The sequence below is a fragment of the Megachile rotundata genome, chromosome 12, assembly GCF_050947335.1.
Source record: "Megachile rotundata isolate GNS110a chromosome 12, iyMegRotu1, whole genome shotgun sequence".
In the NCBI taxonomy this organism is placed as follows: Eukaryota; Metazoa; Arthropoda; class Insecta; order Hymenoptera; family Megachilidae; genus Megachile; species Megachile rotundata.
This window is the reverse complement of record NC_134994.1, coordinates 14,631,065-14,656,899: the sequence shown is the minus strand read 5'-3', so window position 1 is coordinate 14,656,899 and position 25,835 is coordinate 14,631,065. Positions and strand designations below refer to the sequence as shown.

Here is a 25,835-nt window from a genome sequence, read left to right as displayed (position 1 = left end):
TTGTTGCTGCAAATGAATCACTGCTACCATTAGAAAGACGCGAGTAAAGAATTCCTAGTAGGCAACTTTCGATCCGTACGAATTTCGATGATAATTGATATCGTTATTCGGGGACACTAAATTAACGACCGCGATTTTCTAGTCGACATTGGAACAGCTTAAGTTGGTTAGTGGCACCATAATTTAATATCATCCCGCGCCGGTGTCTGATTTTCACGTGCAATGTACGATCGAGGAATGTTTGCGGTCTCCCAAGGCGGAGCTCAGTTAATTGAACATTAAATTACGTGAATCGAAAATTGGTCGCGCTTAACCGGAGTTACGTTTGCATGTAATATTCCCTCCGCTTTTCGCCGATATCGTAGGAAATTTATTCGCACGATTCATTTTTCATCCATACTCCTTTTCTTTTATTTGGACGAAGACACATACAGTACATATAAGTTCCGTAAATCTTTGTACGATTTAAGAAGCCAGAAATTTTCGCTCGGACGTCAATAGAGGTTAAGGCACGGAATCTCAGAGCTATATTCAGAAAGGATAGAAAATCAATATTTGCGGAGATTTCCAGAAGATGGGACGCGAGTTGAGTTACACTGATATATCGAATCCGTCGCGGTTAATCGGGAAAATTTTCCAACCGTGCTGGATTTCACGCGATTTTAGAAATAAGTGCTATTACATTGAACGATATTAAACCGAACGAAGCGCGCTTAAGTCAGAAATATTTTACACTGACCTGATTCCATAATTGCGTTACACATCCTAATTGGAGGATAATGGCATCGATCGGATAGTGATTAATGCGAATGAAGCCACTCTTACGGGGCCGAAATCGAATCGCGGACTCCGAATATCGTTCCGCGCGCATACGTACCTGAAACAGAGAAGATAACATAACGGAGTTAGACATTGGATCCCGGAAAAGATTATTCTATGATGTCGAGCGTGACTGTGACGACATTTGTTAAGCAACTATTTGACATGACCGAGTCCCTGAGGCTCGAGAAACGAGCTGCCGGATAAATGTTGGAATATTTGAGAAACATAAAGCAGCTGGAATAATATTATAGAAATGAGAACATGGAATGTTTGAGAACATGGAAATAAGGGGGGAAACTCGGGATATTTCTACGGCTGCCGGAGTAACAGGACTATAAAATATATACGAAACACACCGGGAATGTTAGAAATATACCGACTCGTATACTCGCGTAACCGCGTCTTTTTACTTATTAAGTCGTTTCGTTAGTACCATGTTATTTCTTGGGAACCGATAAAACGGTTGTCGCCTTCTTATTTCGTACGGGCATACAGGAAGAGAGCGAGCGGGTTTTCGATTAATCAAATTAAGGTCTCGCGATAAAAACGTTTAATCAGAAAAGATTAAAGAACGTAAGAGCGTGAAGAACGTCGAACAGGGAGAAAAAAGTAAAACCGAGGAAAGACTGAAAGCTTAGCTTCGTTGAGATCTTTCGAGGGCGGTTACGAAACTTTAATCGTCGCTTCGTTTCTTGCGAGTGAAGCCGGAGAATGAGATGCAAGAAAGGGACGGAGGAAACCTTATGATTAATTCAGCGCATTATCGTCCGACTATTAGAAGAATTGATTTAAATAACGAAATAGTTCTGCTTACACAGTTCTCTACTTCGCCAGGCCTGTCCCTCGACTCACGGTTTAAAATACGATAGTAAATTGAGTTTGACAGTTACAGTCCGAGGGCCTAATGCAACTTCCCTCGGCAAAAGCGGAGCACTTTCTGCCTTGCAAATCGTACTTTTTAACGGACCCTCTATTTATCTATTTTGCCTCGTTCTTTGTGCAATTATTTGCCCGACTACTCCAGACGTTCCGCTCTTAAAGCGACTACGTCGCTCCGGGTCTCTCCGATAACGAAGTCAGCTGCTTCGACGCGTATTCGAGGTAAAATTTCAGTACGAAAAATTTTGCGAAAAATCCTCAAATTTACCTATTGCTTTCACCGCCGTATCGCGAATAAATTCTTCTCCGTGCTTCGTAAAAGTTAACCTTAAGCGACGGGTGAGCGGGTTTCAATTCCAGCATAAAACTAAGACCGTTGTGGTACTTTTCCGCAAGAGAGGAGCGTACAACGATCCGATGTAACGGAACTAGACATGTTCTCTTGTGCGAGTAGCCGGAAGAACCGGAAGACCGATCGAAAACTTTCGTGAGCTGGAAAGAGTCCGAGAAGACAATCAATGCTCGGGCGTTAGAACGATTATTTGGGCCGCGAGGGAAAGCAGAGGGGTATTTTTGAGGCGAGTGAACACAATCTGGAAGAAGCTCGAGTTTGGCCGGAATTTTCGATCGGACGGTCGTGGACGGCCGATACGCAAGGCAAAGAGAGGCTGCTGGAGAATTGCCAGGACCAACGGACGAGAATGGTCCAGATATTCGCACGCGATCGTTTCGCAACGGGCGAGCCAACGAAGGAGCGTAAAGGCTGCATGCAGTCCACCCTTCCCCTCGCGTTCGTCTCGCGTCGTTCGAAGTAGGATAAAGCTGGAGCTCGGAGTTCCCGTGTTCGCGAGGAACTCGACTTAAACTTTGGATCAATGTTCGGAGCAATTGCCCCCGAGTTTTAGTCGAGTGCTTGTCTTATCGGCGAGTGACTTTCGTTCCGAACGAACGATACGAACGCTAATCTCGCGATCGTGCCCCGATATTAGTTTACTCTCGTTTGATTTCACTCGAACGATAAAAGATTGAAAACGATAGTTTAAGAATCTCGTGTCAACTAACACTCGATAAAGCGTTTGTTCGCGTACTTTTAGACGAAAATTATGGACCCCTTCTAATTCCACCTAGATCGGCTGAATTTTGTTTACTTTGACGCCTGACTGATTTAACCCCTCTAGTCTGTGGTTTCCCAAACTCGAAGCCCTGGAGCATTATCCGAATGGTAGGTTTACCCTTTCTGATACCTTAAAGCTTCATCAGGGCTGAACGCGTTAATAGGATGAACGGCAGAAACAGCCATGCTTAGTATAGTACACGATAACGTAGATTATCAGGTATATTAAGATCTAACTTCTTAATCCGTCGCTTTAGTTATTAGTTTCCTAATGTAATTCCGATAGTGTCGAGAATTCTCCATTTATTTTCCCCGTGTAATTACCCGACTAAATTAAATTCGTAGCACCGATCCATACATCGATTACGGAATTTTCCATTTACCGATCTTGACGGTGGAATTTCAGACGTTTCCCTGCATTTAATCCCTCGTATGTGTTATTCATTTGCATCGACACGCGAAATATTCCGTGTGCACTATTTACATGGTATCATCGGATGAGGAAGAATTCCTGAATTTCAAGCAGCGATATCTCAGCAGCGAACATTTCAGAATGTCAATTAGCCAGCAAGCTATCGTTGTTGCTCAGGAAAATATGGAAGAAAAAAAGCGACTCGTATTGCTCCCTATTACGGCAGCGTTTAAATTTCTACCATAGCAAACGAATTAACGGAACGGATAATGTAAACCAGGAATTGTGGATTGATATTTTTTAATATGGTCGGCGGAATATTACAGGAAAGTATCTTTTTAGAATTCCTTTAACGAGATCTCGCACGATTCAACCTCTCGGTTACGAGCAGGTAATAATCGTTTTCAACGGAAAGTGCCCGATAAAGCAATTTAATTGTATATATAATATCTTTATAACCATTGCTGCAGCGTTCAAACGTACTGGACCGAATGTGACGTTCTCCGACGACCTCGTTTCCTAAGCTTTTTAATCGTTATAACGGTATTAACACGATTGCACAATAGTTAAGTACGATACTTAAAAATGTGCAATTTCGATGGAACTAGATTGCTTTGCATTAAACGGACTACAAGCCGAGCCAACTATCGGGATATTTGAACGCTTTAAATATGTAAGCAACGGCGTGCAAAGAGCTGACGAGTTTCGCACCCAATCTTCCCGGGCTTTTTTTCGCCGTGACGCTATTCTCGTATGAGAACGCGGAAAAAGAGCAATCTTCCAAAAATACTGGCCCCTGGTGGAATCTCCTATCGAGATACCGCGAAGAATAATTTCCTTCATATCTCAGCGTAACCCATTGATCGTAAATCGAGAGGAAAGTTCGCGGTGTGTGGAAGCAGAGCAGCTCTAAACTTTCGAATCGCCGAAAATGCCCGAAAAAGCATCTGCTCCCGTTCGACTGCATTACGCGCAACGTTTCCCCCGGAACGTCGACGGAAAATATCCTCTCGAAAGTTACCTCTCCCCTTTTATTTACGTCCTCGTGCTTGGCTCGCTCGTATCCCCTTTACGTTTTATCCAATTCGACGCATCCAGCCTCGACGAACGCGTGCAGCAGACGAAATGCAGCAGGAAAAATTTATAAAATCGTCCTATTTTACTCACTCGAGCACTCGGCAGGGCGCACCTTCGCACGATCGCACCAGCTGACGTTGTAACGTGAAAATGAGACACTCGATTGCATTATTGAACTTGTTGATCATTCATTAGGTTGTTGCTTTCGTAATGAAAGCTTACTGTTTGATGACATAAAAGTATCGAAAGTAACACTTATGAAATACGAGATGGATCGATGCCATTAAACTCGTCTCATTTAGGCGATTGACGTTTCAAAATCGACGACTGAAAGTATTAATGAATGGATTACATGACGTCGAATTTATTTTCATTTCAGCTACGTATTATACTAATTGACGTAGCGTAAGTGCTATCTTGTATTATCGATTCGCGTGAAATTTTCAGTGCTTCGAGATCGATTCAGCCATTTTCTATTGAAAATATTAATGAAAAATTTGCATAGTTATTTTCGTGCAAATGCATTATAAATGCTATTTCCGATGCTTTTACATAACCGAATGAGAGTTTAATACGACGATGTTGGTGTATCAACGAGAACTCCATTTATCCTTTTAATGACTTATTAAATACATGAGGCAACGTTGCTCAAGTTCGAACTATACCGTCACTGATTTTACCGTCGATCGTGCAAGAACACTGGAAAATTAACGAGCGTTCGTGCCAGGACGGAAGTGACGGAGCGACGAAAAAACGCCGATTATCGACGAGGCGTTCGCCGTCGCGTTTGATCGTGGAAATTCCGGTGACGGAATTTAAAACGCCGTCAAAATTCCGTTAATTCGTTGTCGAAGAACTCGCTAAAGACATCCATTCACGATGATCGAATTATCGCGTCGCGTCGCGGGAAAAGAAGTGGAGGGGAAGTCATGGAATTGAATAATTATCGAGAGGTTGGTAAAGATGTCACGTACCCAGGAACGGGCAGAGATTTATCGTGGTAACGTCCATTCTAATGCAAATTTCAATCGTCTTTCCTTTCAAATTACGTCCTTCGTGTTCGTGATTCTTACACGACTCTCAGCCTAAATTGGATGGAAATAAGAGCTATAACTGTCATCTAATGGATGTTTCTCGATGAATTTATTTTTGCACACCATTAATTGGCTATTAAATTTTGTATCGCGTCTTATTTTTGATCGGAACCGCTGAATTTTATCGTAGATAGTTTCAATAAAATCTCATTCGCATCAAGTATGAACGCGCTGTCTATTTTCGCATCGAAAGTTCTGAATTTAGTGGAAATGGAATTATTAAAATTCTATGATTCGTTTTGAGTGATCGTTGCGTATTATGGAGGATATTATCCGTTTCTGCTTAAGTAATAAAAATAGATCGTTCGTGCGAAGCTTTTCAAAAATAAGTTGCACGATTGCAGGGAAACTATTTTCTTATTAAAATTCATGTCTACGTCGAATAAAGGAAGCTCGCAGCAGCAAATTCCTTGCGTTTTTCGCTCGTTTCTCCAGCTCGCTGCAGGTCCATGGACACGAAAGAGGAATGCACGAAGCGGCAGGGTTTATTATGCTCGTCCGGGTGATTATTCGCCTGATGGATGTCAATTAAACACGAAAACGTGGCTAGCATTCCACGCACGATCAGCGGCGAACAATTTCCCCGCGTTTTTTTCATGCGACTCGCGTTCGCTGAATTATGTCGACGATCTCTACGCGCTAATGGTATTGTGTCCCTTTTATCGTGTATCATTAGCTCCCTTTCCCATTCCCGTTAAATAAATTACGAATGACACGTGCTCCGCGCGCGTATATCTTCCCACACCGTGTTTTTTGATTTGCCGGTGATGAATGATTTCAAATGTACGCCCCCGAGATCGATTCGTGCCGGACGAACGAAATTTGTTTCCATTTTTGTGCAGCTTTAAAAAGTGTCTACATTACCCCGTTGGTGCGCACGATGTGACGAAACAAAAGAGGAAATAAATTTTGCAGTAGTGTTTAAAATTTGTAAAGTCCGATCGAGATACGTGCTTCGAACGGGATGTTTCGAAGAATAGGTTCACCGATAATTCATCGCGACACAATGAAGTTCACCGCGGGTAAGGGAACGCGAAGAACGAGACCCAAAGACATTACAGGGGTCGTAAAAAATCCCAGGAAAGTCGTGCTCGGGGTTTTTTTTTATCTCCGGTCGTGTCGTGCCGGAGTCATTGGGCCACGAGGCGAAAGAAAGTACAGAGTCGGGAAAGGAAAGGTAGCCGGTAGACATCCGGTTAATCATACTCTTTTATTAGAGTAATTGAGGATCTAATTATTATATGGAAATTTCCTTTTTCCCCGCAGTGTGACCCTTCGTACAATTTTTCTTTTAGAAGTTCCAAACTACCCCCGGGCCAATCTACTTTTTCTTCCTCCCCTCTTTTCTGCCCGCGCAGCTTCGTCAAGAGTAAAGGACCGACCGTCGTCTCTCCTGTCTTTATGTCGAATGCTTTAAAAGTTCACCGTCGTTGAAACTTTTGTCTCCAGCCTCTGAAATTAACCCTCCCCTAACCCTGTTCCGGTTCCACCCCTCTGTGGTCTCTGTAAAACCTCACCCGTTCCAACATTAACGCGATGGTCATTCGCTACGTTATCGCGATAGAACCGACGATGGTTGCTGTAATTATATTTTTAAACTGTACAGTCGACCCTGCGAAACTTCACCGATATTTTCAACTTTCATACTTGGCACATTCGTTTCGGCTCGATTATATTTTTCTCGAGCTACGCGATTAACCCTTTGACTCGCTGTAGCATCTTTTTTATCCGTTTCAACATGAGAATATTTCCGTCCTTTTGCGACTTATCAGGGTTTATCATCTGCGCACAGGTTTATCTCTAACTTGGCGATTCCGAGAACGTTTTTTAATTTTCTACGATTTCTACTAACCGGAACGTCTTGCTTGAAAGTGATCAAACGAAACGATGAAAGTAGCTAAGATCGTAAAGGGTTAACAGAAGGACGAAAAGTCTACTTTTGCCCACTCTATCTGGCACATTACGGACCAACGAGGTAAGAAAATATGATTGCTCCTTAACGAATCAAAGACACGGGAAAGAAAGGAAGAAATGGTTAAGAAAACAGCCACGATTCAAATTACGTCACGAAGGGACCAGTTTGTACTTTCGCGGGGGATAGTAATTTGATAATGGAAAAGGTAGGTAGCTCCTTGCCCTTTTTTGTTCGTGGCTCGGCTCTTCTCGAAGTAAAACTCGCCTTCGGCTTTTTAAGAAATTATATGCTCTCTAGAGACACTCGATGAAACCGTGAGGGTTTCCTTTTTACTCGCTTCCGTTTCGGGTCCCCTCCGGTAGCTTTCATTCGTCGTGTCTCGAGTGCTCGCTTCACCGTGGAAACACGGCCAAACGCTTTGCGTCGAAAATGACGAAGTAACGGAAACGTCTTCTAGTAAAAAGTTGCTCTCCTTTTAAGGAGATGTTAATTTTTTCCTGGAAGCTCGATTATCACGTGCACGTCCTAACGCATTCGAAGAAGATCTTCGTCCAGTTTCTTCGCGGATTGAAAAGACGGACCGTCTTTTTGCCATCATTAAAAAGCCGTTGAAATACAATCTTTTTCGAGACCTCGTTGTACGTTGCATTTCTCTCTGCGTAAATGCATCGCAGTTCCAGGTGCGAAGTCTTCTTTCACGCGTTACTTTCAACATTCTTCATCGCGGACGTCTTTTCTTCCAAATGAAAGGCGTTCGCTAAATAGAAGCGTGCCAAGGAGAGTCGCTGATAATGACGCGTACAAACGTTGATAAAAGTACATGGAAATTTGTATAATCAGAAAATGGGGACTCCAAAACTCGAACAGGCAGAGTTCTTGGACAGGGAGGCAAAGAAGCGAGAAATTTCCTGCGTTTTGAGATACGCTTCTCATAGAGAAATATCAAAAGCTGAATTCGGTGTAACGGTGTGTACTATCCGTGTACGAAATGACGATAGGGTGAAAGGGGTAGGAAACTGCTAGCTTGTTCCATGCAACTCCTATTCAGCAATCCTCTTATCTATAACTTGCGTTACGGATAACTGTTGCCAACATTAATAAGCAACTTGTACTTTGATATTTCTTGTTACTTCCTGTCATAAATTAATATCGAGATTAGATACTCCATTACCGAAAAGTTTCATTTGAGTTTTCGAGGTAGCTAATATATTTCTAGCGTAATCCCAGAATCTCTAGATAACATTAAAAATAATAAGAATGGTATTAATAGAGCGTGATGCGAATACGCGGCGTCCGCAATGAACGCGTTAATCCCTCTTCGGATTACAGGGGCTGTAGGCAGCGCGCAAACTTTAAATTAAGCATGCCTTAATGCGCGCTGATATAATTATCTGAAAGATCGCGTAATCCTCTGTCGTTTTGTAAAATTTTTAAACGTTGAGAGGCAAATTAATTTATCGTTTGAATGGTCCTCGAAAGCCATCTATCCGAATGAAGATTAGAGACCGTGAACGTACGATAACGTAATGCGAGACAATCAACGCGTGTTCCATCAAATTTGTTGCTCAATCGAGAAAGTTTCGCGAGGTAGAACGTAACAAGCTCTGGCCATAGTCCAGGAGAATAATTAGATACGAAATCAGATGCGATGTCAGTCGGAGATGGGAAGCGATACGACGTGAAGCCGGCATTTCTCGTTTCTGTACAGTTAATCCGTGTATTGCGATGCCCGAGCAAACGCCTGGCTCCTGACGCGAGGCACAATTACGCAAATGGACTAATCGAACGAATAAATTCTGCATTATTTTTACGAAGCAAGTTCGCGGAGAAAATCAAGCGGGACCGTTCGAAGCGTCGAGTTTGTTAGCTTCGCAAACTTTAGTTTCACTCGAGACGTTTGTTTGTTTTAAGACAAACGGTAATCAACATATCTCGACGTGAGGAAGATTTATGATGAAAATTAGTATTCTCGGTTCTACGGGTAGAGAAATCGTGGACGATTCGCTGCAATATCGGATTGCTGATGCAGAATTCGAACGCGTTACACGCTGATTGCCGCGGTAGATATACCTGTTTCTAATACGAGTCGCGATAACACAGATTACGAGTTAATACTTTAATGATATTCAAAATCTTTTTCCCTCTTTTAATCCCTTCGTTGCCGAAGGTGTCTGTAATTTCGCTGTTGCGCGGGAAAAAATTATTAATGAATATGGAAGGAAACAATGGCATGAAACCTGCTAAATGGAGTAAATTTGAGTGTAAAATTTATGTCGAATTAACTCTGTGTGCTAAGTCCAAAGAATTTTATCGCATTTCTCCATAATGAATGCAATTTTTAAACTATTGCCGTTGTGAAAGGGCTAAATACTTGGCTCAATTAGCTCGTTAAATGTCACAGTAGAAATGACCGTGTATAGTGCGCCCCATTTTAAAAAGAATTATTAAAAGTATAATCGCCTTATTTTTCATTTAAGCTTCCCATTTTCTCTTTCTCTTTTCTTTTCTCTCCGCGATGCATCAAATTTTTAATTTACAATAACCTTTCAATGCAACGTTATCGTAAATTATTTGCCTCCTTAGTGAATTTCCAGTGCTTGTCATCCGCGACCGCCTCGGTCAACCAATTTGATTTCCGATAAATCAAATTTTTCTCGGAACGATTCGTGCTTCGATCGTTTCTCAAACACCGCTTCGTTATTCGATGCCGATTTCATTTCTCCGCCAGGTAGACGTCTAACGAGCCGCTCCTTAATAATCAGCCGATCGTAAACTAATTAACGAACCCCTCTAGGGGTACGGAATCAAGGGACAATTAGATAGAAAATGGAAACGAGCCAGAGAGAGAGAGAGAGTACGAGAAACGAAGACAACTTTCCTTGGAAAACGGTGAAAGCTAGACAAGAAAAAGGAGCAAGGCAAGAACGAGGTATGAATGGTACGAGTCGAAAGAAAGAAAGCTTGAAAGAAGATAATGCAAGAAGGTAAAAGAGCAGAGTGGCGGAAAGGAAATGAGAGGGCTTACGGAAACGGCAAGGGGACAAGAAAAGAAAGCGGGAAATGAGCAGATTCGGTGGAGCAGAGCAGAGGATAAGGTACGGTTCCAGGTTTGGTCCAGCCGGGCTGAGTCGTATCGCTCAGAGGATGAGATTTGCAGCAGTGTGCTACGGTTCGGTTGACGTGATGCGTTGCATTATTCATTTCTAGCTCGGTAACGTGCAACCACCCGAACCCTGTCTCACCCTCTGCAACCCCTTTCGCAGCCCTGGAATCAACCGTGAGAGGTTTTGGAGCCGATCGGTTCCGATACCGTGAAGCCATCCTGGTCAACGTCTAACCGTGTCCCCTGTTGGTCAGTTGTCAGCTGCAATTAGTCCGGCCTGAACAGCAACGGAAGTTATCGTGTTCCCTAGACAGGGACAGAAACGCGTTGCTTCCGAGATGGGATTATACGTTCTACCTCGTTGTAATGCAATCGAACGAAGACAATTTTGTGACCGAAGAGAGAAATAACGAAACAACTCTTCGTTGTGATAGGGACGAAGAGATTAATAGTCGGAAGCGAAAAATTTTCCTACACAAATTTTCCTATTAACTAAAAACATACTCCGTATTCGATGAAACGAATCGTGTCGTAGCGATGCCATCGTCGCAAATGACGTTGGTCTCGCGAGGATCGAGTATAACACAAAAGCTGATCGATGATGGTTCACAGGACGCACAGGGTTTGAACGAGGATAGGGAAGGGCGTGGCGATGATTTTCCACGCACAAAGGAAACGAGAGTCATCGAGTCTGTTTCGCGGTGATTCCGTCGCGTCGATGACAGTACATTTCGCAAAGAGGACATCGCGGCGAACCGATCCGTGTGTACGGCATCGCGCGCAACGCAATCTCGTGACTGAGGTGTCGAGGACACCTGAATTTTGCTGGCTGGTCGATCCCGTAACCGATCCTGCCATCGACAGGACACCGTAAAACGAATACGAATTCTCGATGGCGTTAGATCGATAGTCGATTCGCAATTAGCTCGCGCCAAAACAGAAGAGACGCGAGCGTGATCCTGGCTTGGCATAGCTCAACCAGGCTTGTGCGTGGGCGTGGTTGGCGTTCCACACACAAAGGAAATGAAAGTCCCCTTTGTCGAGAGGCGGTTTCATCGAAACATCGAGCACCGTTGAAAGAGATATCTGTGTATATTCGAGATATCACTCGGGATTTAGAATGGCCATGCCCGAACGTTCCCAGTGGAATGTCAAGTTGCGTGGCTGTGCGGCACATGTCATATCCTCTGTCTCCCACTGTCCTTTGCAATTTCGAACGGGAACTCACCCTCTTCGATACCACTTATTACGTGCATACATTATAATTCCAAAGCCTAATTACGCGCCATGCAATATTTCTTGCAAATTAACCCCGTAACCCGAGCAAACAGTACATACCTCCAGAGGTGCTTGTACTTTTAACGCCCTGATTCATCGCGCGTACACATCATGCATGTAAAGTACGAAACGTAAACGGTAATGTATACGCATAAGACACGATGATTTAAGAAAGTAGGTGTAGCTGGTATCGCGTACACGATAATTCGCGATTTTTAAAGCTTACTGCGAAGATGGCACGAAAGATGAACGCGAAAGGTCATTGAGCGAAGGGGTCCGTTAATTATGCCAGCGCAGACATCGCATGAGTCCCGGCAGTAATACGAGCCTTAATGTAGACTAATCGTTGTTCCGTTGAAAGCGAGGCGGTAATTACGGAAACGATGTAAAAATGCTTCCGGAGGTTTCGTGAGTGACGCATCCTGCGGTTCAAGGCACACGCCTCGAAAATCGTCTGGAGGACAAAGGGTCATCGACGATTAAAAACAATCAAGTATTCGTTCTAATATTAATTTCAAACCGGCTCTCTCTCGTATGCAAAGTATCTAAGTAGTTGGACGGAGAGTCAATATTTTATAAAGCAGTCCGTTTTACAACAATAGTCACGAGAGTTTCAAACCATGACATCGAACTAGCAACACGCGGAGTCAAAAGAGGGAGTTCATAAATTTTCAACGAGTTTCAGCGAAAATAATATTCCTTGTTCTTGTTACAAGCAATACAGTGAAGCATATATCATTCATTATCATCGCGTTTTATCTTTCCCTGCCACTGTTACGAAGGGAAAATACGAAGCAAGGTTTTTCCTTGGCTTCGCGTCTGGGAAATTCTCAATAGACACGCTCGCTTCTTTCCCGTGCTACGCATCCGGACCGATCGTTTCCGCACGAGAGTACCGGAATACGCGACGATCGTATTATCAAGAATGCTTCTTTCGTGTCGCTAGAATACAGGAGGAAAAATATGCGAGTATTCCGAGTCGCTTATGTGGCTGTTTTGCGCTACTCGCTACAGAAGTCGATCGACGACAAGCGTACTTTTCACGATTTAAAAAAGAAAAACATTCCGCAGAACGGCTGAATCGAAGGTAAGACTCGAGAATTGAATTCCAAATTCAAAAGTCGTATCACGTTTTTTGGAGAACACCGATAAAAAACAGATAAATCGAAAAAAGCGAAACATCCTAACAAGCAAGGGATACGCGTGCGATTCGGATCGAACCGCAATGACAGGTGTTTCTACTTGAAAACCATGTTGGTAAATTTCACATTCGCGTTCCAGCTGTTGGATCGAATAGTCGTAGCGTTCAACAACGTTCCTACTCGCCTCGAAACCGAACACGCGTGTCAATGAAGGGCATTCTACGCTCGTCGGCCATCATCCAATTCGAGCGGCTTTCTCGCTCGAGCGTTCAACAGGGAGCGTAAAGTTGCATCGGTTGCAAATAGATCGCGGCGCGGGTGAGTGCGAATCCCGAGCGAATTTGCATCGAAATTTACGGAGGGCCCCTCTTCCGTTTCGTCGTTCTTTGCAGCCAGCACCGTGTCGCGGTATTCGCCAAGATTTTTCACGCTGCGCGGATCGCGAGATTTCAAGGGAAACTCGTGGCCGGGCTAACTTTTGTTCCGCGGCGTAACTCAAACCGCCTCGACCACGAATACCGGACCACCCCAGGGAGCAACTTCGAAGCACATACAACGGGAAAAAAGTATATCCAATTAAAGAGACGCTGGAAAAGTTCCAGGACTGTTTGGTCTTCGAACGAGATGCAAACGAGATACCGAGGCTCGATTTACCTTTTCGACGGCTTCGAGTGGTCCTCGTGAACGGCGGCGGAATGTCGCACTCGCTGATAATAAAACCGGGGATAATTTCTCGATTGTTCGGCGAGAATGGCGACGAGTAGTACACGCTCGGTGAGTTTAAGAGGTCCCGAGCATTCGGAGAATTGAAACGAGGAGGAACCGTCCCTCGTTCTTTTCTCGCCGATTCAACAGAACTTTTAAACGCTTCAAACGAACATTACAAACAACGACTGAATATCATTTTGACGATAATAAAGACGACGGACATTGAACGTCAAGAGTGGACGCGTCTCGGGTTCCGTTTCTCGGTAGCTGAATGAAAATTAATTTATGAATGAGCAGTTCACGCCGGATTCGCGACTGAATAAGAAGGAAATCCAACTATGGAGTTTGCCGGAGTTGCCGTCGTCGCAGCTTGGTCAGAACGACGTCTTCGAAACAGTTTCATTTACTCCTTGATGAAAAGAGAATGACGACGGACGACGACGTTGATAATGTTTATTCACCGTTTTAATTTTCTCTCGTTTCGAAAGTTCCGTCGAGTTTCCGACGTATTATTAAGCGCGTCACGCGTTTGATACCGTTAAAAATATTTATTCGCCGACGTTGCATTAATATATTCGAGGAGAGGATATTAAAGTGGACTCGGAGAAAATTAAGCCCAATTTTCCTTCGGTTATTCGAAAATGGTCGAGCAATCGATAGCTCACTGCGAGAACGCGCAGTTCATAGACAGTCGAACGACGCTCACTGGTGCGAGCAAAATTATGCCAAGGAAGCATCAGGCAGTGAAACTTACGGAAGGCTCGTAAAATTTACGAACAGAAACGACCGTTCGGCCATTGAAGGGGAGTGAATCTTTAAAAGCACGATATCCGGACGAGTTTTATGGACGAATCTGCAACGGAAGCGAGCCGTTCATTTGCATGCGAACTCTCTGAGATTCGTGTGAAACTGCAAGCTCGACATGACGCAACAACACCGTGATTCTTCTACTTTCATTCGACGTTCTGTCCGCGCTATTCACCGATTCGTATTTTTAACGATCGGCTAAAGAAATTTGCGAAGAAAGTGAACCGAGAAAGAAACGAAAGTAATAGTGTGAAGATTGATATAATTACCAGTTATTTACCGTCGAAATTACTGCGATGGTTTTAAAGAAACAGGACACGAGCAATTCAAGATCAAAGACCTAACTGAAAACAAAGAAACTTCGAAGCGTAAAAGCGGTAACAATTCTCCGGCATTTAGTTCAGAACATAGTCGAGCAATCGTCGCGAAAAGCCAACATTCGCTCCATTTTCGAGGCAGAAGCGAGAGTTTTCGTTTGAATGTTGGATGCTCGTTGAAAGGCAGAACGGAAGCATTATATACGTACAACGCCGAAAATTTAACGAGGACCGCGAAGAAGCGTGCGGTTTTAGCGGCTTATTTGAGGAGGGTCGGTATTTTTCAACGGTCGATTCATTATCTTAGTAACCGGAGCACTTTCCGGCCCGTGCGCCGCATTTATATCGTAGCATGCTCGACGCTCACATGTTAAATCGCTCCTTTTATTCAACGTGCCGAGCACGTGAGTCGTCGTAGTTTGTCTCGCAAAATCGAGCGTCGGCCTACAGCCGACGTGCCGCACCGCGTCGGTTGAATCCAGGCCGACTTTCCCCGCTAAGACGATTACTCGACTAATCGCGCTTTACTTTCAACGATCGTGCTTCTGATACCATTTCGCTTCGTACCTGCCCAAACGCGCTTCCGCCGGCCAAAGAGATTCGTTTAAAATTCCTTTTCTACCAAACGAACGTATAGCTGGACTTTTCGTAATTTCCTACTATACAATTCTCCATGCGGGGAGAATTACTTCCCAAGTTTCGAATCCGGAACTTTGCTGCTCAAATAGCTACGCCTTGCTATTATACTCCTGGTATTATGTTTTTACTCTATGTCAGCAACAATGGTCTTTAAATGAACACTTCCGTTTATCAAAATGTAAGACGTAGCTCTTTGACATATACGTCGTTGTACGACTGCTGATCTAGGGGCAGGCAGTTATCGATAACCTACGGGCAGGCGGAGTACGTAAAGCGAATCGAAAGTCGATGATGCAGTGAAATAATCTGGGAGGTAGATTGAGCCGTATAAATGAAGTGAAAAGTTTGGAGATTCGGCGCGGGCAAATCGATGACTTATTAGAGGCAGGAATGGAAGTTGCGTGGGCGAACGAGAGTAACAGGTGAACGTCGATCAAACAGGTAATAACGCGGTGGTCGTTCGACAGGAGGAACAGGCGTGGGATGCTCGATTAGCGAGTTTGTTTGCAGCGTCACGTTGCGGCTCGTTCGAACGTAAAGTAAGGTAGCGGCGCGATCGTATTCGCCCGCCAGGCGAATTTGTACGGGGTGTCTCCGGCTCTTGCAACGCTGGTTAATTGCTGATCGATTGGAATAAATTGCCGTCGCCTGGTTAATGTCTCAATTAAATGGGTAGACCGATCGCAACCAGCGGCGAAAGAGGATAGACAGGAAAAAAGGAAGGGAAACCGTTTCTATCGACTTTCCAGCACACGCGAGACCGATCCTTGCAACTTCCCCTATCGTTTCTCCTGCACAACACACACTTCGATTAGTCGGAGAATCAACTTCCACCGGCATTTATTTCTTATCCGTACGGTCGCCCATTAATTCAACCCCCGTTCCATTTCGCTCCTACTTCGTTCATTTGCATGTAAAGGTTCCTTCCGGTCGCTAGCCAACGGCTGATCATCCGATTTCCTTGCTAACCATTCGGAGCTTCTCTCGTAACAGTTTTAATTTCGTGTCGCCGTAGCTATCGAACGAAATCGTACCCAAATACTCCCGTTGTTCTTACGCTTCTACTATTTTCTGCTCTTCCGCATTTTATGCGATCGGAAGAGTATGTCGCTAGGGCAACAACATCGTGTCCTATCTTTGGAAATGGAAATCCGAATCTTATATTATTAGAAACAATTGAAAACGTTCTACTTGTCAGATAAATTCGCTAATTTTAATCTTTCCGAGACATTCGTGTTACACATATTATAAATGACGAGATTCTAATTTGACGAAAACAAGAACAGCACCGTGTAACTATTCTTGATCCACGTTAAACGCGCAAGTCGAATGAGATGTGACACGTCGAGTCGAGAATAAACGCGTAACAGTTGAAAATAAGATCCTCTGTGGTGAAGCGGTAGAATTACCGGTCCCATTTTTGCCATTAAAGAACACGGAACCAGCAGTCAGTTTAGCGAACATAATAATACGAGAGCAGAGATACGAGAACAGGTCGGGTCTGGCCACGTTCCAGAAGACCAACTTGAAGTGACGGGTCCCGCGAATGTACCTTGCTGCGATATTAAAGTTGTGTAATGTTGTTTGCGTGTCTCCTGAATCCAGATGTTACAATGCGAGCACACTAGGAAACGGCCGACGAATGACGCGACGTTTCACGCGATTTCGTCGGTAGAATTCGCGGTTGAACGCACAACGTGATCATCTCGTGCCACTTAAAGAGAGGGAAAGTGGAATCGCGTTTATTATTCGCATCATCTGGATGAGCAAGATGAAAGCGACCCAAGTAGCTTCATTTTAACCGAGTCTGAACTTTATTCGGTCGCGAACGTGCAGACGACATTTATACAGTCGAAATGGGATTCTGGAGTAACGCTGATTTTACTTACCCTGAAATTTCATCCGACCCTTTCCTCCCTGCGTCTAGATGCGACTAGACGAATTTTGAATGCGCTTCGTGCTCGTGAAAAGACGAGCCGCCCGTCTGTTCGAATGTTTCGCTACCACTTGAGATTCGAATTCGGAGATCCTTGCGGGATTCAAATTCCAACTCTATCGTTCGGGTTTCAATTTCGAAGCTTCGTAGCACCTTACGATTCGAATTCGAATCTTTGTTATTATTCAAGATTCATATTCGAAGATCTTCCAGCACCTGCGACTCGCATTGGAAGCTGCGGTATTTTCCTTCGGAAACAGTTTCTAGGTGTTTTCGGTCAAAATATTCGGCTCCGAAATTGCGACAGTGGCGCCGTCAGTCGTTAGAAATTTACAAGTAACTCGGCCCATCTTTACGATCTGCGGCGAGAAATTCTCGCTCGAGTCGAATTACCGAAATTCGATAGCCGCAAGCTTGCGGTCGTGAAATTTGTTGCGATTGCTAGCAGCTGCACTGACGTGTACCGATTTACTGTTCTTTCTCTCCATTCAGTTAGCTACATGACGACTGTTTCGATATTCGATCAATTTTCGATCACGAAACACTCCGGTCTTTGAAGAATTGTTCTATAAAGTTTGAAAATGGACCTACTGCAAATAGCGTGGCCGTGTATGATCCGCGCGATGCGTGAACGTGTTAAAGTGCACTTAAACATCCAAACATTATTGCAAACCGGATGACGTATTGATTTTCACCGTGATCCGATTAAACCTGTTATATTTTCCGCGTACAGCCTGAATTTGTCACTTCAAAACAGTGACCTTTTAGATCAATCAAAAACAACGAAACCTACGTGAAATGATTTATCATTAGAACATGATAGCTCGAGCTCGCATAAATTGATCGATCGTTTTCAAAAACTGAGAAAAATGAATCATCGTTCTACTCGTTCCGTTACTACGACTAACACGACATTTATCACAATTATAATCAAGCTGAAAGTACTCTTCGAAATTTAACTTTGACATAAAGCCAGGGAAGGAATAACGAATACTCTTGCTACAAGCAGGTTTTTTATAATCAAGTATTACGATACAATTTTTGCGTTTGATCTCTAAACTTTTCCTATAAACAACAAATTTCGCGATGCGCGAAACTCGTTAACGGGTTAACTGTTGGAGTAAAAATGAACACGAGGAATCCTAAACACGAAGAGAATCTCTGATCATTGCTTTTGATACGACTCTAAAACTCTTCGGAATTGGCTTCCTCCGTTTTATTGCTAATCGTTCGATTATAATATAAAGTCAATTAACGCCTCGACGATCAACGGGTTAACAAGTCTTCTCGAAGGAGTCATCAAATATTAACACCGGTTTAATTCAGCTCGCTATCACCTTTCGAATCCAATTATATCCGTGGTGTAATCGCGGATCCGTTTTCCCGCCGTTCGATCACAGTCAAACTAATTTCGCACGCGCGGCAGTAGTCGAAGTCAACGATAAATCCGGCCGTAAACCGTTTACACGCACGACATACATGTCATTAACTCGATCGCTAAGTCGACTGCTTTGATTACAGACAGCTACCGTGCAATTTCCGCGTAAAAAGGGGCCAGAAATCGTGTCGAGTGCAACTCGATTTGTCGTTTGCGACTGCAAAGAACGACGACTACGACGAAAGGAAAGAAAGTTGAAAGGTAGAAGAGGGCGATGGGAAGGCTTTCCTGGCAAGATACAAAGAGACATTTTATTTGCCCTGTCGCGAAGGGACGAAATCCCTCTGGTTCGTCACTGTGTTCGTAGAATCGGCGTCTTTCGCAACTGCTTCCTCTTCTCCCACTTCGACCAGCTGTTCCACTTACTTCGCAACCAGCGAGGAGGATCGTTCTACTCTCTTTATTCCCCTGCTAACAGCCAGATACCTCTTCTATCGCTACAATCCCTCTGCCGAGTGATACATTCCTCCCAGACTTCTTCATTTTCTCTAATTATATACCGTCCGTATTGCTCTCACGACGTATAACAGGTTGCGCGGTGAAAAGGGAACGGTTACTTAAGCATTTCACAAATACCGTGAAATCTTCAAACTCGCCGTTTCGCGTTCTTACGACAACATCAAACTTTCTTTGCACCGCGAAGATCGAACGTAATACGAAGTTAAACATTCGAGATTAAAATTCGAGTCTTTGCCATTTCCTGAATTTTTTAAACCGAGATCTTGTTATCGCGGTACGCTTAAAGCGCGAATAGTTACGACATCAACGAACGAAGGATCCCGGCAAATATTTTTCTCGTCTGGCATGAAAATTTACATCCATGTTTTATCCATCGATTTCACGAAATCAAACGGTTCGTCGAATCGCGTGAACAGGAATAATACAGCTGACCTGGCGGAAAAGGAATTGATACAAACAATACCGTAGACACGCTCGGTATGCAAAGATGCAGCGCGTCTGCAGCCGGTCGTTATCCGAAGAATAATCGCGGCTCGTTAGGAGGTACCGGGATTTCGCGGTGTTTCTTTCCCTGTCCTCTTCCTTTCCTTCTCTCGTCCCTTGTCCCAGCTGACTGACTTCCTCATCCGTCTCTATTATTACTCTTTATTCTTCTGTGTCGCTATTCTCGCGCGTTCTCTGTCATGCATATGAATGACACGATTTCTTCCGTTGGTCGACAAAGAAAATACCGGTGTGCACAGTTAAACGACCGTCGTTTATTCATGTCGATTCTCGCTCGCCGAACGTTAGATTTCGATTCAGCGAACCAACAAAATGATAATGCCTCGACTGTCCGCGACAAGAGTGAAAAAATTTCACCTCTCGACTGGTTGCACTACAATGTGGAAAGTGCATACGATTCCACGTGACCGAACATATCGCGACGAGTCGATTCTGGCGAGTAGACGCAGTTGCGGCTTTCCCGAGAAAATTACAACGGCGGTTATTTTTATTTAGTCGCGTAGAAATTGAAGAATTTCCAATAGCTCCATAACTTCATCACGGTGACGTTTCAACCATCAAAATTCGATATCCCGACGATGCCTCGCTCCTTTATCGAACTCTCAATCACGAGCCCGCGCGATTTTCGAGCGGCCGGTGATTTACGAGCGACGCGCGTCGATATCGTTCCGGTTGATTTAATGGAATTCTCATCGTCGTGGCGAAAATAGAGCAACAGGAGAAAAAATAACGGAGAAAGCGGTGAAAAAACGACGCGCGAAACCGTAGCCAGAAGAGAAAGCGACGGAGATAGAGGGACGAGTCGAGTTTGAAACCACGATAGTACTCGGCCACGAGCAACAATACTCCTTGTATACCGCGAGCCACGTTTTTCTTCCATTGTCGCGCATCGTTGCTATTGGGAGCCGTAAATGTTCAGACAAAGCGTGCACAGAATCGGGTCGTACACACGTGGCGCCATAAAAGACGGCTAAATGGAAAGTATGGCCGTGTGTAGTTCGGTGATTTCGTTCGGACAAGCTTGTAATTAAGAGTTTGATCGATGCACTTGTTACTTCATATTCCATAGCCGCGGGAAAAGGGTTTATTCTTCGCGTTAAATAACTGTGGCGTTGGTAATTGGTAGAAAAATATCGATTCCATCGACGCACAAATTTTGACCTTCTTCCAAAGAAAGCCCGCAACCGCTATTCTCGGCTACAGCGAGTCCCGTGGGTATCGATGGAAAGCGAAAACGTTCATTCGATTCCGAAATAGCCCACGCGTGTACACGGCCCTTTGAAGATTAACGAGACCGATCCTGAAACCCCTTCCATATTCAATAGAACTCCTTTCTTTGGCTCTGTTCGCGCTTCGAGACCACATCCGACCGAATTCGAACCATTTCCCTGGAAAACGTAGTTATCTTCGCTGGGTCTCGCGCATCGACGGGGGTGCGCCATTCAGAGGGATAAAAGGGGGTGAAACGAGGAAAACAAAGGTATAGGCTCGTGTGAAGAGACGGAGTAACAAAAGCGGTGATCGTTATCGAGCAAGCAACCGCCTTTGTTCCGTCGTTTTCATCTCTCGTTCGCTCTTACGTTCATCTTTTTTCTTTTCCTTCGCTATCATTTTTCTAGAACAAGAGCACGGTGTACTCTACAATTCTGACTTTATTAACCATTCGAGATCCGAAAAGTTGACCCACATCTGCGAGTCCGAGTTCACGCGGAAAGTTTGCCTCTAATCGCGTTTTCGAGTTCACCGTACGAGTGGATGCATTAGATCAACCAACAAGTTCTTTTTCTTTGATGTTACAGCGATTTCCTGCGCATGCCTGTCTACTGTACAATTCCGCGTTTAGAAATGTACATCAAGGTGCAAGGTTCTCGTCGTTTCAAACGTGACCATGAAAAATGAGGCCAAGCGAAGGGCACATATTCATACCAACTATTTTTTCCGTTCCTTTTGTGCAGAAACTAGGCTTCTGACGGGTGCACTCGCTTTATAACGTACTCTTTATATTGGAGAGATCCATCTTCTTTATAAAATCACGAACACGCGGCACTGAGCCCGTGAAAAAGCCCGCTTTTGAGCCTGTTCGATTGAAACATATAAACCGGACATAATGAACAAGGTACCTAATTATGTTTGATAAAATAAGGTCTCCTTTAAAAAAGGAATTTAACAATCTACTCGGCGAACAGTAGTTAGAATTCCAAAATACTTTCCATGTTCGAAAACAGCAAATATCTTTGAACGATGAATGGTAAATAACAAGAGAAAAAAATAAAATTCCGCGAAGGTGAGGTTAAAAGGTGGGACAGCAGTGTCACCGGGACGTGTAACGCGGTGAATTTTCAAAGCTCGGAAATCGTTTCTGCCTGGCGCAAGCCCGCTTTGCTGAATTTGATTTAACTTCCAGAAAATCTGCTTGGAAAATCACAGGAATCGTAGCGTTCCCTTTTCGCGACGGTTTCCTACCGTTTCTTAAAGAGGTCGGGTCTTTGTCCGAGATCTGTTTAAATAATTGGCAAACTTTAATCGACGTACGGTACACTCGTCTATACGTTCTCTTTAAAACTCGAAAGAGAAACAAATCTGCTCGCAAAGGAAACGAGTTCTTGCGCGATTAAAAACTTTTGCCTGGATGATTGTTATTCGATCAAGCTCGATTCATTTTCGGTAAAGATTTGCAGGAATCTACGAAAGACGAGGTATCGATCCACGCGAGAGATCTCGGTAATAGAAAAGTCAAACTGAAATGAACGCAGCGCAAAAGTTGGAGAGGAAATCAAGGAGGACGGAAAAGTTTCTTGCTCGACGAACAGCCTCTCGGAGAACAACCACGTCCACCAGCAGCTCGAGGAATATTCATTTTAATGGTTGATATAACGTGGATATTGGTTACGGCTGAAACGCTACGTGTCCGGAATCTCGGATGCCGTCACGCGCCACATGGGATATACAATATAAGAGGTGAACCGAGTTTCGATATTCGAAATCAAGACTGTGTAAAAATGGAAGATCCTGCTTATATTTCGCGACAATCTTTTGAATTTCCCTTGCATATTACGAAAGTTTGACCATCTCCATTTAAGTTAGAATCTGTTACACAACCGAAACATGGGTGTACATTTATTTTCGAGTTCTTAAACATTTGTATAATATAGATTCACTAAATCCCTGTATTCGCAAAAAAAAAATATTCTACAAACCTCCTCCTAATTGACAAATCAATTTATAAGGAATAATTTGAGACAAGCGAGTATTATATTATGCATAAAACAGCGAAGCAAAATGGTATGAAAGAGTTATAAACGGTAAAAGTAATAAATTCGGAAGAAAGTCATAAATTTGGCAAGAAACACTGTTCTCGTATTCGGGTTCCTAATCGCCCACGAAAGCGTCGTTTGTTCCTGGCGTTCCAGCGGGGTAAAAGAACGAATCCCTGGTAAAATATTGAATTTATTTTTTTCAAAGCAGTTCGTTTCAGCCGCGAGAAGCTTCTTATTCAAATGGAGACGCGGATCGTGCATTGAATGCAAATGGCCGAGACGTAACGCGATAGGGGCTTTAGTTTCCCTTTTTCTCTCTTTCTCTCAAACCTGTACGCGCTCTCGAAACTTTCCGTCAAGTTATGCGAGAGAAGTTTTAACGAGAACTCCCATGATTCCGACGCCTATGGGACGCTCGGAAAAGTTCGTTTTTGACGAGACGAGAAGCACGTGACGAATTCAAATCAGCCGTAAATACTTTGAACAAACATTCCGCGCAGAAACTCCACCGCTAAAATACTGTAGTAGAACCGAAACAGGTAACGACGTTGTTAATTTACGGTTCCTGATTTGCTACATCGAACGATCAACACCTAGATAAATTACCTAAAACAAGGTATCAATTACCTTTGAAGAAGTAAATTCGGAAATTTTATCGCGCCGTTTATCGTCGACAATCGGCAAGTATCAGAGCGTCATAAACGGAGTCGATCGCATTCGTAAATTGCTCGTTTCAGACGAAATAGGCTCGGTTACTCTTTCGCAAGAATGCCAACAGAGTTGGTGTGAAGTCGGCAACTTTTGTTGCGAGTCGGTTCAATAAACACAAATTGCGGGACGGCACCGAACGAACAAAAGAATGGTCATTATGCAGCGGCTCGAAGAAAAGAAGACTAATATCCTTTCGGTTCGAAGCGCGAACGGAACTCCGTTGGTTTGCGCGAAATATTTCACCAACCTCGAAGGATTTTTAGTTTCCACAGTTGAAAGCGCGGGATGGTCGATCCGCGACTCATAGCGAATTCCCAGTGGTCCCGAGGCTTCTGTCTCACAGCTACCGGTTAAAAGCAACGTAAGTGCGCCCGCAAAGTTTTTCGTCATTTTTAACAACACGGAAAACAGCGAAACCGCGTTCGAAACTTCTGTCGCTTGATTCCTACCTGTTTGTAAAAACCGGATTGCAAAACTTGGTCCGTATGTGACGAACGATGAGAAACAAACACTATACACCGAAGATACCGAGTATTTATCGAGAGGATAACAAGACTGGTGAAACTACGCGAATATTCTGATTACGCAGACCATTCGTTACGTGGTTGTAGTTCTCGCTCCACGACGTATTTATTCGTCTTCGATTGTACGCCTCGTTAAGCGCTCGCCAGCGTGTGAATACACTCGACAAGGTTATTTTAAGTGTATGCGAAGAATTATGGATGGCCAAGGTTAAAAGGCAAATACAGATGACCCTATTGGCTCGTTGGAGCTCTGCCAAGCGGGAAAGTTAATTTTTAATTCTGACCGGAGAGAGACAATCCCGACGGGCTGGCGAGAAATTGCTGGGCTTGCCGAGATTCGCAGTGATTATTTTTACGATGCCCCCATTTCGACAATTATCGACAATTTCAATTCCCGTTGGTTTCATTTTTCTATTGGCCAAATAAGAGCGATTGATATTAAGCTGTTTCTACTTTCGATAATTTTCACTTTTAATCGAGTGTCGCAGTACCGATAAAGTCCCTTATAACTGTAAGAGCAGCGAGAAATTCAGGTAAAATTTCCAGTTGCGTTTCCTACCCTCTATACGTCAAGATGCTCTTTAACGATTTGGTTTTTAAAAACCTATCTTAAAGCGAGATACGATTGAACGAGTATTAAATCTCGTTGAACCGTAAATCTTTCAAACGTTCCTGTATCAACCGTATTTCTGTGCGGTATCGCGTTACCCAAAAACGCGAAAAATCAAAAAAGCTAGGATTTCGGTAGCCAAATCGCTTGGCCGGAATCCGTTTGTAACGCAACCTCGACGATACGCAACGTAATTCGGTAAAGGTAACTAAAAGGATTAAATCCTGTCGCACTCACCTTGAACCATCAGCTTGATGACAGCTTCCGGTGTGCTGCGGCTGTTCACCAAACAAGTGTACTCGGCGGTGTCCTGCGCGGTAACGGGATGAAATTGTAACGCGTAGTTTTTCGAATTTAACGACACTCTGTTCCGGTGATTCCACACGGTGGTCGTGTTGCTGCTGTACTCCAACAATTGCGTGCCGTCCGCCCGCCATTCCAGCATCAGTATCAACGAATCCTCCGTCACCCCCGGACAATTCAGCGTCACGTTCTTGCCAGCCTCGACGACCATCTCTCCCACCATGGAATCTGAAAATCCCAGAGATCACTTGTCGTTACATTCGTCACGTGTAGACCGTTATCGCGGGAATAAAAACCGACCGTGCAGGATCCGCCTGCGTCAGGACCATTTCACTAGGGGCCAGATAAAACGAGACCTTCGCGGACAATTCTACGCGCTTCGATCGCTTCTATTTTTGTCATAACCATCACGATTCCCGTAGAACCAAACGAATTGACGGGTTATTGATTAGAATTACTGTGCGAGGACACTGAACGTATCTTTCAAAAAATACATCTCTCGGAGGAATTACGATTCTAAGAGAGGCATCAGCATGTTTAAATTTATGAAAGAGATCGTCTCTGAAAGTATTGGACTCGTTAAAGTGTGTGTGTTTACTGCGAAGACACTAAACGTTGGGTAAAAGTAGACGCGATAAGCAGACTTGAACGGTATCAGCGTTTATCGCGTTAACACGACAACGATCGTCGCTGTGGCATCGATAGAAGTTCGAACAGTTTCGTTTCTCACGGACGACATAAAAGAGCACGAGTACTTTTATCGCGTCTACGATCGACCCAAAAAGC

General features: G+C 43.9%; 1 protein-coding gene across 4 annotated transcripts in view; it reads right to left on the bottom strand.

Annotated features, from left to right (window-relative positions):
• Positions 1–25,835, bottom strand: part of LOC100876720 (putative receptor-type tyrosine-protein phosphatase mosPTP-1) — a 289,852-nt gene that overhangs the window by 150,315 nt on the left and 113,702 nt on the right. For all 4 annotated transcript variants that reach the window (XR_013040155.1, XM_076538261.1, XM_076538262.1 and 1 more), the window contains exon 2: positions 24,984–25,277. Coding sequence is in view for 3 of the 4 variants with exons in the window: in XM_076538261.1 (XP_076394376.1) it covers positions 24,984–25,277 (294 nt within the window). In the remaining variant the exon portion in view is untranslated. The remainder of the gene's footprint in view (positions 1–24,983; positions 25,278–25,835) is intronic.